The sequence below is a fragment of the Neolamprologus multifasciatus genome, chromosome 10, assembly GCF_963576455.1.
Source record: "Neolamprologus multifasciatus chromosome 10, fNeoMul1.2, whole genome shotgun sequence".
Lineage (NCBI taxonomy): Eukaryota > Metazoa > Chordata > Actinopteri > Cichliformes > Cichlidae > Neolamprologus > Neolamprologus multifasciatus.
In genome coordinates, this window is record NC_140448.1 from 22,115,576 (window position 1) to 22,130,195 (window position 14,620).

At 40.7% G+C, this 14,620-nt stretch overlaps 2 protein-coding genes across 2 annotated transcripts in view; one reads left to right on the forward strand and one right to left on the reverse strand.

The window, feature by feature from the left end:
* stk32a (serine/threonine kinase 32A) overlaps positions 1-14,620 on the forward strand; it is a 73,192-nt gene that overhangs the window by 54,138 nt on the left and 4,434 nt on the right. Inside the window, exon 12 of the mRNA XM_085173950.1 lies at positions 13,608-13,672. Within this exon, the coding sequence (XP_085030076.1) occupies positions 13,608-13,672 (65 nt within the window). The remainder of the gene's footprint in view (positions 1-13,607; positions 13,673-14,620) is intronic.
* LOC146510220 (uncharacterized) lies at positions 705-7,072 on the reverse strand. Its single transcript, XM_085173943.1, has 2 exons — positions 6,855-7,072; positions 705-6,511 (listed from the first exon to the last, which is right to left on the reverse strand). The coding sequence occupies exon 2, from the start codon at positions 4,840-4,842 to the stop codon at positions 1,546-1,548; it is 3,297 nt and encodes a 1,098-aa protein (XP_085030069.1). The 5' UTR covers positions 4,843-6,511; positions 6,855-7,072; the 3' UTR covers positions 705-1,545.

Consider the following 14,620-nt stretch of genomic DNA (forward strand, 5'->3'; position numbering starts at 1 on the left):
GGAATGTTCATATGAATTACTTCCCTTTTTAACTCAAATACAAACATCAAATTATGATTTTAACAAGTCTTGCTATAATGAATGCCTCCAATTTGTTTGTCATTCCCCTTTAACTAGCTCCATAAGCGATTGCTAGCGTAAACTGCATAAGATTGGTTTTATCATTAAACTTACAGAAAAATGAACTTACTTGAAAGAAAGTGGTCTATACATGCACATAAAATATAAAACAAGTCTATACATACCCACAATGCTACCAAAGGCATAGGATGTATGTGGATGCCACTGGATTTATCTGGCTAAAGCCACCATGCTGCACATGCCTTCTCCTTAATTCACAGACTTACTTCCTGTTTACCGACGACATCATGTCCTATTACTGACTACAGGTTTTAAGGTGGCACCAGAGAGTTACTATTGCATATTTAGACATTTACCAAATCAAAGAAAACAGTCTACCTTAAAAACTTTTGATATCAGAACACTCCCCGCCTGGCGTGATTAACGCCACCACACTTTGTCAATGACAGTTCAACACCTAGACATCTGAAGCCAGAAGAAGTACTATTTCTGTAATGGGTCTCACAAACAATGTTTCTCCTCCTGGCTTGATGACCTTGACCTCGACCTGGCGAACTTTACCATCTTTGCTTTAGAAGGTCTGTGTTACCAGACCAAGTGGCCACTTATTTCTTTGTACTTGACTGTCCATGAGGAGAACAACATCCCCTGGCTTAATGTTTGGGTTAGATGACTGCCACTTCCTACGTGATTGCAATGTTGGAAGGAACTGCTTGCGCCACCTGTCCCAGAAGGTGTTGGACAGGTGCTGGACTTGTCTCCACTGATGCTTGTAGAGGTCAGCGGCTCCAAACTCTCCTGGAGGAGCAGGAACACAGTTTATCTTCTGTGTTAGAAGAGCAGCTGGCGTAAGAATGAATGAGTTGTCGGGGTCAGTTGTTACAGGAACAAGAGGCCGGGCATTAATGATGCCTGCTACTTCTGCCATGAAAGTTACCAACACTTCATGGGTAAGCTTCCCCTTGAGCTGGAGGAACATGGAGTCAAGAATCCTTCTAGCCAGACCAATCATCCTTTCCCACGTTCCACCAAAGTGGGAGGCATGTGGAGGGTTGAATGTCCAAGAGCATCCTTGGGCTGACAGGTAAGACTTGACACCATTGTGGTCGATGTTAGAAGGTATCTTCAAGGACTGACAAGCACCCACAAAGTTAGTGCCTCTGTCTGATCGAATACTTTTGACGGGCCCTCTAACTGCTAGAAACCGCCTTAATGCGTTGATAAAGCTGGATGTGTCGAGGGATTCTATGACTTCAATATGTACGGCTCTTACGCTCATACATGTAAAAATCACGGCCCACCTTTTGCTGTGTGAGAGGCCTCCTCTAGTCCGGCGTGCAGAAACACTCCAAGGACCAAACACATCAAGGCCAACATTTGTGAAGGGAGGGTCTGTTGAGAGACGATCTGCCGGAAGGCTGGCCATTTTTTGGCAGCTTACTGGAGCTCTAAGTCTTCTGCATGTCACACATCGGTAGATGTGCTCACTTTTCTCTTTCCACCAACTATCCAAAACCCAGCTGCACGGACAGCCCCTTCCGTAAAAAGACGCCCTTGATGGTGAACTTGTTCGTGGTACTGTCTAATGAGCAGGGTTGCAATATGATGATTCCCTGGAATAATCACAGGAGTCTTCTCACTCTGAGCAAGACACGAATAGTGAAGACGACCTCCGACTCTTAGTAGGCCATGTGCATCAATAAAGGGATCGAGACTTTTCAGAGGACTACTTCTGGGAATCTCTTTGTGTATTATGATACATTTGATCTCCTCGCCATGAACCTCTTCTTGGACTGTTCGAATGATGATGTCTGAGGCTTGGGTGGATTCCTCAACACTAAATCCTGTCTTGCAAAGATGCCAGCCCTTACAAGGTTTGTTTGTTGTGATCATGTTGTAACAACTGGCAATATGTTTCAGATGGGCGATTGCACGAGTCAGTGACTGCCACGAAGAAAACTTGGTGAATCGTTGGGACCCAAGTTGCTTGGATGCTGTGGCAGTGCTTAATGTGGACACAAGCGGTCGGATGTCTGGATCTGAACCTGGGTCCACAAGATCAAAGGTGATGTCAGGGATGTCTTGCTCTGGTTTGGACAGAAACCTGGGTCCACTAAGCCAGTTGGTGTCTTTTAAAGTGCCTGCAGCAACCGAACGTGTTGCATGGTCTGCAGGGTTCTGGTTTGTGGCCACGTAGCGCCACTGGCGTGGACTGGAGGATCTTCGAATGCGCAGGACACGATTACTTACGTACACATAAAAACGCCTGGTCTCATTACAAATGTAGCCCAGAACCACCTTACTATCTGTGTAATAAGTCGCAGCATTAAGCTGAAGATCAAGTTCTGCTGAGATCAGGTCTGACAACTCAACAGCCAGTACTGCTGCACAGAGCTCTAATCTCGGGATTGTGTGCTCTGGACGAGGAGCCAGCTTGGCCTTTCCCATGACAAACCCCACATGCTGGTTTCCAGCAGTGTCTGTGACTCTAAGATATGCTACTGCAGCAATAGCTTTTGTTGACGCGTCAGAGAAAACACACAATTCTCTGTTGACAGCTGTCGATGGTGAAGTTTCAGTGTAGGGTCTGGGTATCGTCAGACTTGACAACTCTGTCAGTGAAGCTCTCCACGAGGCCCAAGCTTCCTCCTTGTCTCGAGGTAATGGCGCATCCCAGTCACCATTCTCAGCAGTGAGCTCTCGCAGAATGGCCTTGCCTTGTATGACAACTAGTGCTACAAACCCAAGAGGGTCGTAGAGACTGTTAATGATAGATAAGACTCCCCGGCGAGTATAAGGTTTTGTCTCCTGGGAGACACTGAAGACAAAGCAATCTGTTTGAAGGTTCCAGTTGAGCCCGAGACTGCGCTGCATCGGTACTGTGTCTGCATCAAGGTCAAGATCTTTAAGGTCACTTGCATAGTCTCTTGAAGGAAAGGCTCTCATGACCTCCTTCTTGTTTGCTGCGATCTTATGCAGCCTCAGGTTAGACCTGGAGAGGACATCCTGTGTCTTCTTTAACAAGTTGATAGCTGCTTCGACTGTAGGCAGAGACTTCAGTCCATCATCTACATAAAAGTCTCGCATCACAAAATGCTTTACATCAGCATGGAACTCACTGACCTGAACGGATTGATGCAGGCCGTAAATAGCCACTGCAGGCGAGGGGCTATTCCGGAACACGTGGACTGTCATGCGGTAGTCCACGATATCTTTGGAGAGGTCATTATCACGGAACCATAGAAACCTCAAGAAGTTTCTGTCCTCTTCTCTGACCAAGAAAGAGTAGAACATTTGTTCTATGTCTGCTGAGAATGCAACAGCTTCCTTTCTAAAGCAAATCAATACACCCAGCAGTGTGTTGTTCAGATCAGGCCCCGTCAACAGCACATCGTTGAGTGACACACCATTGAATCGAGCACTGGAGTCAAAAACTATTCTGATCTTCTTTGGTTTCTTGGGATGGTACACACCGAATGTTGGTAAATACCATCGCTCTTCCTCCTCACCCAACGGAGGAGCCAACTCTGCATGACCATTTTTGAACATCTGTTCCATGAAGCTAAGGAAGTGTTCCCTCATTTCAGGCTTCCTCTCAAAGTTGTGAATGAGAGACTTGAGACGCTTCAGTGCCTGAGGCCTGTTGTTAGGAAGCTGCTGACGTGGACTCTTGAAGGGTAAAGGGGCTACCCAGCTGTTATTTGTGTCTTTCTGTAGTCCAGCCTTCATTATTTTCATGAATGAAGCATCCTGAATTGAAGGAGCAACTTGGTTATCCTCTTTGGTCCTCTTGAACACATTGCATCCAAGATGGTCAACATCGCAGATGGACTCTTGTTCAGGACATGTTGGGAGATGGTCTGCAACCTGGATGGCGCTGTACCTTTCTTTAACACAAAACACATTAGGGCATGGGTTAAAGATAGATGGCCTTCGCAGCTCTGTGGTATTTGTATAGAGGGAGCTGATTGCTGATGGCCTATGGACACTGCCGAGACACACGTTGCCCACAACAACCCACCCCAGATCTAACTTCTGAACATAGGGCTGGTTGTGTGAACCATTCACCTGTTTGCGGACTTTATGTACTCTGATAACGTCCCGCCCTAGGAGAAGCATGATCTGGGCATTTGGGTCCAGATCTGGGATGAGGTGTGCCAGTGACTTTAAATGTGCATGATGAATAGCGACATCAGGGGTTGGAATCTCATCCCTGTTGTTGGGAATTTCATTGCATTCTGTGAGACTGGGTAATGGAATGCGGACAGTCCCATCAAGAGATTCCACCTCATAGCCATTTGCCCTCCTACCTGATGATTCTTTTACTCCTGCACATGTTCTCAGTATGTATGGCGCACATGGGCTTTTGTCACCAAATACTTCAAAAAACTGTGAGCGAACTAACGACCTGTTACTTTGCTCATCCAAAATTGCATACAGCTTCACTGCTTTTTCTCTGTTCCCAGCTGGATATACCTTCACAAGGCATATTTTGGAACAGGATCGGTCCATCAGATCTCCCCCGCAAACCTTTGTGTATTTGGCTGTGATGTCCAATTGAGGCAAAGTTTCAACTTCCTCCCCGCCATGGTCTGGAGCAGGGTCCTTCACTTCTATCCAAGGTGCAGGCCCTGGATGTAGAGCTGTGTTGTGCCTTTCACTTTTGCACTCAGAACACTGCACTCTGACCTTGCAATCCCTAGCAAGGTGCGATGATGCTGAACAGCATTTGAAACACAAATTGTGCTCCTTCAAGAACATCTTGCGCTCATCAATCGGTTTTTCTCTGAATGCACGACATTTGCGTAATGGGTGTGGTTTCCCATGAATGGGGCATACTTTATCACAATCATCAAGCTTTGATGAGAACTTACTAGAATCAGAACTAGCTCTGGAGAATACGTCCGTTTTACAGACTGAGATTCCTCTATGCTTGTTTGGCTGCCACGCTAACTTTTCAGTCCTGGGGCTGATGTCTGTCTGAGTGATGAAGTTGAAGCTTGGATCGTTGGCAATGCTAGCCTCCCGGCTAACAAACTCTACAAAAAAGGTAAAGGCGGATACGGCACATGCTCTCGCTGCTTGTACGATGCGCCAGCTGAAGCCCACTTTTCTTGCAGACGAAAGGGGAGCTTCTGCACGATTGGGTTGACACCTCTTGCTGTGTCAAGGAATGAAAGTCCAGGTAGGTCTCCTTCATCCTTAGCTGAAAGAAGTTCCATCAGAAGATCACTCAACTTTGTTAACTTAGCATAGTCTCGATTTCCTACCTTTGGAAATGTGTCAATGCGCTTGAAGAGCGAATCCTCTATTGCCTCTGTTGAGCCGTAGGTTCTATCGAGTCTTTGTCATATCATATCCAGCCCAGGTCCTGGATGATTAACATGAATTGCTCTGATCTGCTCTGCGTGTTCTTTTGACTCCTTGCCAAGCCACTTTAAAAGAAGATCCATCTCTTCACTCGCAGTCAAATCTAAGCCACTGGTTGCAGATAGAAATGAGCGTTTCCAGGCTCTGTAGTTCTGTGGCTTGTCATTAAATTGAAGTAAGCCTGTAGACACAAGTTCACGGCGTGCAAGATATCTCACAAAATCATTTGGGTTGGGGCTGCCATAGTTGGCGTTAGGAGATATGGGATAGGCTGAGGGAAATGCACCACTATAGTCATTTTGAGATCCGAGATTCTGGGTTGGAGTAGCAGAACTGTGTTCAAATCTTACTTGTCGTGGCTCGTGAACATCTTCATCCTTACAGATCTGAACTCCATGTGAGCTGGGGAACGGCTGTGATTTTATTGGCGTAACGCTTTCATGCCGCTGATGCTCTGTCTCTGATACTTTGCCTTGGTCCGCAACATACTGTTGTGTCCGTTGAATAGTTTCTAGAGGGTCGGAATCTAGTACAAGGTCACAACTACGTCTTTCACTATTGATATCAGCTGCAGCTTCTAGCACTTTTGCCTCCGCAATGGCTGCAGCAGTTTCTTTCTTATATTCTAGCATTTGCATTGAGGCTTCCAATTTAGCCTTTTCTAGTTTTAGGTTTATTTCCTCCTCAGCATAAGAAAGATGAGCCTTTGCTGCTTCTGCACGTGCTCGTGCCTTGGCTGCAGCAGACCCAGTTGATGATGCATAGGAGTGCACAGAAGGAGCGTGCGAATGCGTTTTTGACATGGTTGTTTCTTCTGACTTGGATTGAACAATTTCTCAGCGAATCTCTGCTTAGATGTGCTAATTGTCCATTAGTTGATTGTGATGATGGTCTCCCTACCATCTGTCGGCATTTCCACGTTATCTTGCCCGCTAGGTAGTGTGGTTTCACTGTACTGCCTCTGCTATGGTTGGGCAGTCAGCTAAACTCCTTCCCCACATCAAGACTCTGATGACACGATTCCCGGTTCACAGGTTTATTGACACAGGGAAAGGTGAAACTGTAACAAACAGTACAAGGCATAATCACTGTACTTATTCACCATGTACATATATAACAATGAAAATATATTAACCCAGTTTTTCAATATGTCAACATGGAATGTTCATATGAATTACTTCCCTTTTTAACTCAAATACAAACATCAAATTATGATTTTAACAAGTCTTGCTATAATGAATGCCTCCAATTCGTTTGTCATTCCCCTTTAACTAGCTCCATAAGCGATTGCTAGCGTAAACTGCATAAGATTGGTTTTATCATTAAACTTACAGAAAAATGAACTTACTTGAAAGAAAGTGGTCTATACATGCACATAAAATATAAAACAAGTCTATACATACCCACAATGCTACCAAAGGCATAGGATGTATGTGGATGCCACTGGATTTATCTGGCTAAAGCCACCATGCTGCACATGCCTTCTCCTTAATTCACAGACTTACTTCCTGTTTACCGACGACATCATGTCCTATTACCGACTACAGGTTTTAAGGTGGCACCAGACAGTTACAATTGCATATTTAAACAATTACCAAATCAAAGAAAACAGTCTACCTTAAAAACTTTTGATATCAGGTCTACCAGCACTTTGCCACACCTTTTGCCAGACAGGAGGAGAAGCCAACTCCCAGGTAACTCAAACAAAGATGTGTTAATATAACATAAAACAGAACTTTTACCTTGCAAGGTTAATATGTGTGCACGCCATATAAACATTGGAAGGTGTGATGGAAAAATAGATACATTTAATAAAGAAACAATATTGAAGAATAAGTAGAATATTTTAAAGTAGTGACTGTAAATTAAACTAAAGTGAATCAACTGATGGTGCGGTGTGAAGCTTACCATGTGTGGCATGCCATCACACATAGAAATGGATATTTCTATGTGTAGTTAGTTGTTAACTCAAATTCTGCACAATTCTGCTCAGATCAGCTGATTGATCCGAGCAGAATCAACCACATCTTTCTCACATTTTTCCTTTCCTTTATTTATTTTCATATATTGGCTGCTAAAAATGCTGATACAGAAAGATCGGCAAATAGCTAATATCCCACTCTGCCTACTTTATTAGATAGTAAGTAAGGGATGAATGATTGAAGTTATTATTTATTTGAGCACATTACACAAGAATGATTGGAAAGCATTACTTTAGCCCACTGTGACGTTTGTGCCATAATGTCACTGAACAGCGGGGCATTTGTCTTTCCTTTTAAATTGCTTTTCAAATACCAAACAGATTTTTTTTTTATAAATGGTGTGTACAGAAAGCACAGGTCTTTCTGCTATTTCCCATGTAGACCCATTTCGAGTTTTCCCATCTTATATCTATTCAGGGATTCTATTTGCATGCAGTTTTTGATGTTTGGAGCCTATTCAATATGATGTGGCCAAACATCCTTTTGTGGAATCATATTTTGCAGTGTGTGCTTAGCTGTCAGGAGGAATACTCACTTTACTGGCTATAAATATCAGTTTGTGTTTGTGCAGTGCTTTACCATATCCATTTACGCAGGGCTACTGGGGCCACTTGTGATGGATGCTTATAAGAGACAGACAAAAAAAGATTGTGAGTGTTTGATATATGTGTGTATGTGTGTGTAAGAGAGAGGGTCTGTGAACCATTGCTGAAGCACAGCAGATCAATATCGCATGAAGAAAACTACCCTAATGCCTGTTCCAGCCTCTTACTCATTACCTTAAAGCCGTCTGTATTCTTTTTTTGTATGTTCCTTCTCTCCTCTTCTCTTTTCCAGCCTTTGCTTTTTTCCCCTTCCCGCTGTATCCCAGCACAAAGATATCTATATGTCACTATAACATTTTCTTGTACAGAAAGTGTCCCGTTCCTCATCAATTTTTCTGGTTGAACTTTTATCTTTTTGCCTCCCTCTTCCTTTCATTGCTCTCATAATGTAGCATGGAATTAGCTCAGTTAAACCACTGATAATATACAGCAGAAAATTGGACTGCTGTGAGAACAAAATTAATTGTCACACTGAAACTTGCAGACACACACACACACACCTCGCATAATCATAGGTGCCATTCAAGTTTATTGCATGCATGAGATAAAGTGGAAACTTGACATATAGAATTAATTTGTATAATGTGTTCAGGGCTGGAGCTGTTTTTGCTACTCAGTATGTTCTCATTGTTTCTCCAGGCTGCTGTTACTATATGTGCATCAAGTTGTAATTTTATGTTTGCTAGGCTAGGTTTTATTATAGGTGACATTGGTGACCTTATTTTCATAACGCCATGGAAGTTTTAAAATATAAAATGGGTGAAATCATCTTCTATCTGATCCTCAGCATATTGCAATCACAGGAGGTTTCTAGTATGTTTGAATTGCCTGATCTGGTGACAATAAGTTGACGTTTACCATAATAGTCTAGTGATTGTATTGGGTGCAACATTTTTGCTTGTTGTAGAGTTTTTACTGCAGTGGTTATGATGATTAACTTTATATTGAGAAATGACTATATGAAGATTACTGGGTTAATGTTGAATAAGTCATTAAAATGAACATGCAGAGAATTATCACCTACAGTGTTGTGCAAAAGTTCTAAGCCATCCCTCATTTCCTTATATGTCTGTGTGTCAGTTTACATATTACAACAAAGAGCAATAAGAATCATTAATAAGACCAGCAGACAAACACAAGTTATATGTTTAATAATTGGCTGTAAGAACTTGTAATAAATACTACAGTATCATAGTCAATGGAGTAAAGCTGTGTGATAACTGCACAGAGGAAATTAAAACCTGTTTGTCGCTGTATACTGTAAGTTCATACAACTCTATAAAAACAAAACAAAACTATTATAGTTTTTTCCATCAGTATCTACTGATGGATCAACTGATTTTTCATTACGATCGAGTACCACCTAATGTGTGTGGTCGTTCGTCCTGCTGCTCGGTCAACCTGATGCTTGGTCTGTGGCTTTTCGTCAGACTCAGGGACCATGGCTTTGATTTTTGGTATCAGTTTCCCTTGTTACTGGGTTTCAAAATTGGCAGTTTTTATTTTCGTGAACGACATGATACCAGATACTATCACCTAATGGAAACTCTGAAAACCGTGGCTAACCATACTGAGTCCTAATTAGTACTAATTAGGTACTGATGCAAAATGGGCTTCTCATTCTGCTCATCTGGATTTTACTATTTTTCATTATTATTGTTCTGTGCACGTATATGTAGCTAACGAGAATGTAGGCATTTCGTTTGTAGATTTTTGTTTGTTTAAGATCTCTACCTACTCCCTTTCACACTTAAAACATTCATTTACACCATTATGAGTTTGTGTATGTCTGATTCCAATCTCACTGCTGTATCTTGTTTTTGTACTTTATTTTATGATTTTGTTCAAAATAATCTATTCTTCCAAGGAACCAAACCTTGGAAGAATAGACCAATTTTTTTAAATTGGTCTTGAGAAGCAGTGCTCCAGGCTTTCTGAAGCTCTTTCAAAGTTTTTTCTTTGGACATTGATGCTTTTTCACTCATTTTCAGTCCGGTCCTTGTATCCGACCATTTTCAGAGGAATTTTTGACTTAAGTCATTTGCGCCATGTTTGGTTTTGGTTCAGTCTCACCACTCATCGATAATTTTTGTTTACATCCATTTTCAAAAAGTGGCTAAAACCTACCACACAGTATCTGTTTAGCAAAACAGCAGTTAATGAAAATGAGATATAGCTTCATGAAAATGCCATCAAATATGTGAATAGCAGGTAGTTGGTAGTGACCAATAATAAGGCTAAAAAGAGAGTGAATGCTTGATTAAAAAGTTACTGCTAAAACTGTAAATATAGTGAAAGTACATCCATTATTTTCAATGCAAATTTCAAAATAAACAGCAATTTTTTGGGTGGGGCATTGGGAGTGAGTTGGAAATAAGGCACTAAAAGGTGCAATCAGTGCCATGTTTCAGTATCACGGAGTCCCATGGAGAGAAAAAGAGAGATGGGAAAGGCTGTCTTCAGGCTGACATTAAGGTTTTCACAGGATATAAAACAATTTTTGTTCTTTGGGTACAGAAAAAAAGTATAGTACAGTGACAAAATCTACATGTGCTTGAATGAAGTTTTTTCTTTAAGTAAGAAAAAGTGAAGAACAGATTTTTTTTCAATGATCTCTTTCAAATATTTCCTATCTCTTTCAATTATAGCTTAAAAAATAGAATGTCTGGTTGTTCTGAGTAAACAAAAGCTTCATAGAAGTAGTGTAAAGCCAGTTCATTAGCACTGATGTCAGATAAATTGATGGATCATTGGAATAGAGAGAGAGCTGCACGTGCATCTGAGGAAGCAACTCTGTGTGTGCCACTGATTAAAAATGCAGAGTCAGAACTTGGCTTTGGTTTAGGTCTGAGGGAATATCATCAGGAGAAGTCAAACACATGCAATTTAAGAAGTACTACTTGTACAGCAGAGATTTCTACACTCAGCAGTTGAATCTGAGCTGAAGATTTTTACTGTTTAAATTATGGTTAAAGCATTCCTTCAATCCATATTTCATTATTCACCACTAACTTCACTATTATGTCACATACGGTTCCCAAATTACAGCATATCAATCTTCTCAAATGACTGTGATTCAATATGCCATTTATGTGTCAGGCAATCTACATATTTTAATACTATTGCTCATTAACAGTCACAACAAACAGCCTCAGCCTTAGCCATGGACCTTGAGAAATGTTCCTGTTAGGCTTTCATCCAACAGAGCACTCCCTGTTGGTTTGTCTCATTAAATGGAAAGTTTAATCTACCATTTGGAGCAATTAGCTTCTGAACTGTCTTTTTAAAAGCATTAAATAAAGAAAGGAAGGAAGAGACAAAGAGGAGAGAAGAAGTAGTGAAATGTCAACGGTTAAAGCAAGGCCAGAGCCTTCTTCTGGCAGATTCCTTTCTGACCTTCTCACTCCTTGTCTCCATCAATTTAAACATCTGCCCATATTGTACAGTTACAGAGTAATGAATCAATTTACATCTAACCCTCGATTTTCAAGACAGAGTAAAAGCACAAAATAAAAGGGAGGTTTTCTTGTGAAAAGTGAACAATGAGTTACAATAATCAAAAAATGTGATTGAATAAATGCATGAATAACAATTTCCAATGCAGAGCCAGACACACTGGAACTCAATTTGCAAGATCTAGGACAGGATTCAAGCTGTGAGCATCCAAAATAAAAGCTGAAACAAAAGTTACCGAAACATTTCTGATAGAAGTTGTAGCTAATGCTGCAAAGGCAAACGAGAGCTTAGGTACAAATCTGTAAGGGGCACAAGCAAGGACTGTTTCTACAAATTTTAGTAGAGTCTGAGTACCTCTGCAAAGTCTGTAGCTTGGAAATGTCTTGGGGCTTAAAAGAGATATATAGCTGAATGTTGTCTGCATAGAAATGATAAAAACTATGCTTAAAAGTGCTCAGAGTGTGTTGAACAGGTATCTAATATATCAGAAAAAGTAAAGGCCCCAAAACAGAAAACATGTGGCACAGAGACAAGGCTAGACAAGTGGAGGATGTCCTATACTTAGAAGCTGCTAAAGAAAAAAGCGAAACATGATGATCAACAGTGTGTAAATGTCAATTTACACACTGTAAATTGACATTTACTTCTGGGTTCATCATAGATGTCTATAGTTGTTTAACTTATTGCTGTCATTGTTCTTGAACAGGTGAATACTGATTATCAGCACCCTGTGGATTGGCATGACGTGGATGTATTAAGTCAAATTTGGAGTTTATAATAAATTAATAATAAGTGTTCTTCACAGCTTTACAACAGGAGATCACCAGGAGCTACCACAAAAGTCAAAAGTGTGAATCAGGCCTTGGAAATATATTTTGACATCAAAAAATAAGCGCGCATAAAATGTATTCAGTCAAGTCTGACCGGCAGTACCCTAAGGAGAAGCTCCAAGACTTTACAGCAGTGCGTTTTTTGTTCAAGCTCCCTCTGCAACTTGAACAGAAACTATATGTCCTATCATGGGTTATAGCAGCACAGACAATGTTGGACAAAGGTTTTTCTTTCTTTATTTCATGGGTCCTGTCATGCCTTTAGATCTTAGATGCGAAGCATCATTTTGACACTGTTAGAAAGAAAACAATATCTTTCTTCATGCCTCATCATATCTTTTATGTATCAGATCTATAACTCATGCCTGACAAATAATGTGTAACGCTTCATCCACCCCACTCTGAGTGTCTGTTTGTTTCTTCGTCCTTTTTTTTGTCTGTATCGCTCACACAAAAACACACCCTGTTCTTACAGTCTCTGTCTGGGTGGTTGTGTCAGTATCTTTTGGGTTCATGCAAATCTGCCGTTTTTCTTTTCTGATACAGCACTGAAAGTGTCACTTCACTAAAACTCAGAGGCTCGTTTGCAGTCAAGATGTATACTAATCATAGGGCTGTTTTATCCTTCTCTCTCTCAGACATGCTTGCAAAATCACAAAATCCACTCCCAACTTCTTCTGCTCCTCCTTTCCTCTCTACTCTCCAGTCTGTCTTCCTGCCCTAAATTAGTTGATGGCTTTCGGATGCCAGTTGCTCCCCCCCTACTGTGACAGCACCTGTACAGAACCTCTCTGCTAGGCTGTGTGAGTGACAGCTTTGGCAGGAAGTAAGCCATTTCGAAGTGTAGAGGGCCAATCTAACTGAGCTTGAGGAGGAAGCACCACATGCCCATACATGCATGTGCAACTTTGAGTATGATTCTTTTTACTAAGGATGAGGCCTTAAGACACCCTAAAAATTAAACAGTTTAGGAAATTCAATAAAGGTTTGAAGGTCCTACAGGGGCAGCTTTATTACACTTAATTTAGGGTTATTCCGTTTTTCTCTATTTTTCTCTCTTGTGTTGTATCTCCTAGTCTCCTAGTGAATTTTTTCAACTGGCACCTTTTGGACTATTCAAACAATTTGCGCTGTACTGTGCACCAGCAAATATTACAAATCCAAGTCACCAAAACAAGAAGAATAACCATGATTAATGGCTGGACGTGATTTTATTGTTGCTTCTTCACAACTGCCAGTAGTGAGTCACAGCTGATTTTTTTTTACATTTGTCTCTCCCCCAGAATGGGCAGCTGCAGCAGCGTTTGGATAATGTCCAGAGAGACTTCATTGTCTTCAACAGAGAAAAGTAAGAGCCTATTCTTTCTTCACCAGCTAATACTGCCTTCTCATGGAAAAAATAGCACTGTAGCTTTCAGTAAATGAAAAATGAGAAACGATGACTCAAAATGAAGGTAACACTGTAAATACTATGCCTTTTCACCATCATTAATAATAATAATAATAACAATAATAATAATGATTGTTTGGTTTGCTGGATATGCGGTTTAATAAATATTCTAGTAACCGGGAATAATAGAATAATCCTTGCTGCTTGGTGGAAGCATGAAGAAAGGTATTAAAAAAATTAGTAAAATCAGTAAAATGTCTGCTTGTGGCAGAATGATCAGAATGTGGGTATATGATTAAGGCAAATAAAATAGCGACTGGTAAAGGCTGCCCAGTACTGAATATATCCTGTATATCAGAAGTTTCTGGAAGTAATAAGAGATATGATTCACCACCATAATTTGCATAAGGAAATGTTCAGGCAGGTGCAATGTTGACTCACACAGTGACATATTCTACAAGAACATAAAATAATTTCATGATTATTTCGGTCTATCTAAATCATTTATCAAACCTTATTATCCCAAGCCAAGCCAATAGTACACAGAAAAGGCATAAAAACAGATATTAGAGGCTATAAAATTGTTGCTTTGAGGAAATTAGTTTGACTCAATTTGCTATAAAATAAAATGGTAATTTAGTCCTCAGCTAGCTTAACCTGAAAGTGTAAATATTTATACTTTATTTCATGAAATTCTATATTTATTATATGAAATTAAATGATATATAGTATTATCAACATACAAATAACAAATTAAACAGTTGGAAAGCTGGAAAAAGACAACAATAGAAATGGTAAATGGCCTGTATTTGTATAGCGCTTTTTACTAGTCCCGCCTAGGGACCCCAAAGCACTTTACACACCCTTTCATCCACTCATTCACACACACGTGGAGGCAAACTACAG

Bases quoted from the DNA above. Each gene is read 5' to 3' on its own strand.
- LOC146510220 (XM_085173943.1), bottom strand. From the start codon at position 4,842: ATGTTCTTGAAGGAGCACAATTTGTGTTTCAAATGCTGTTCAGCATCA.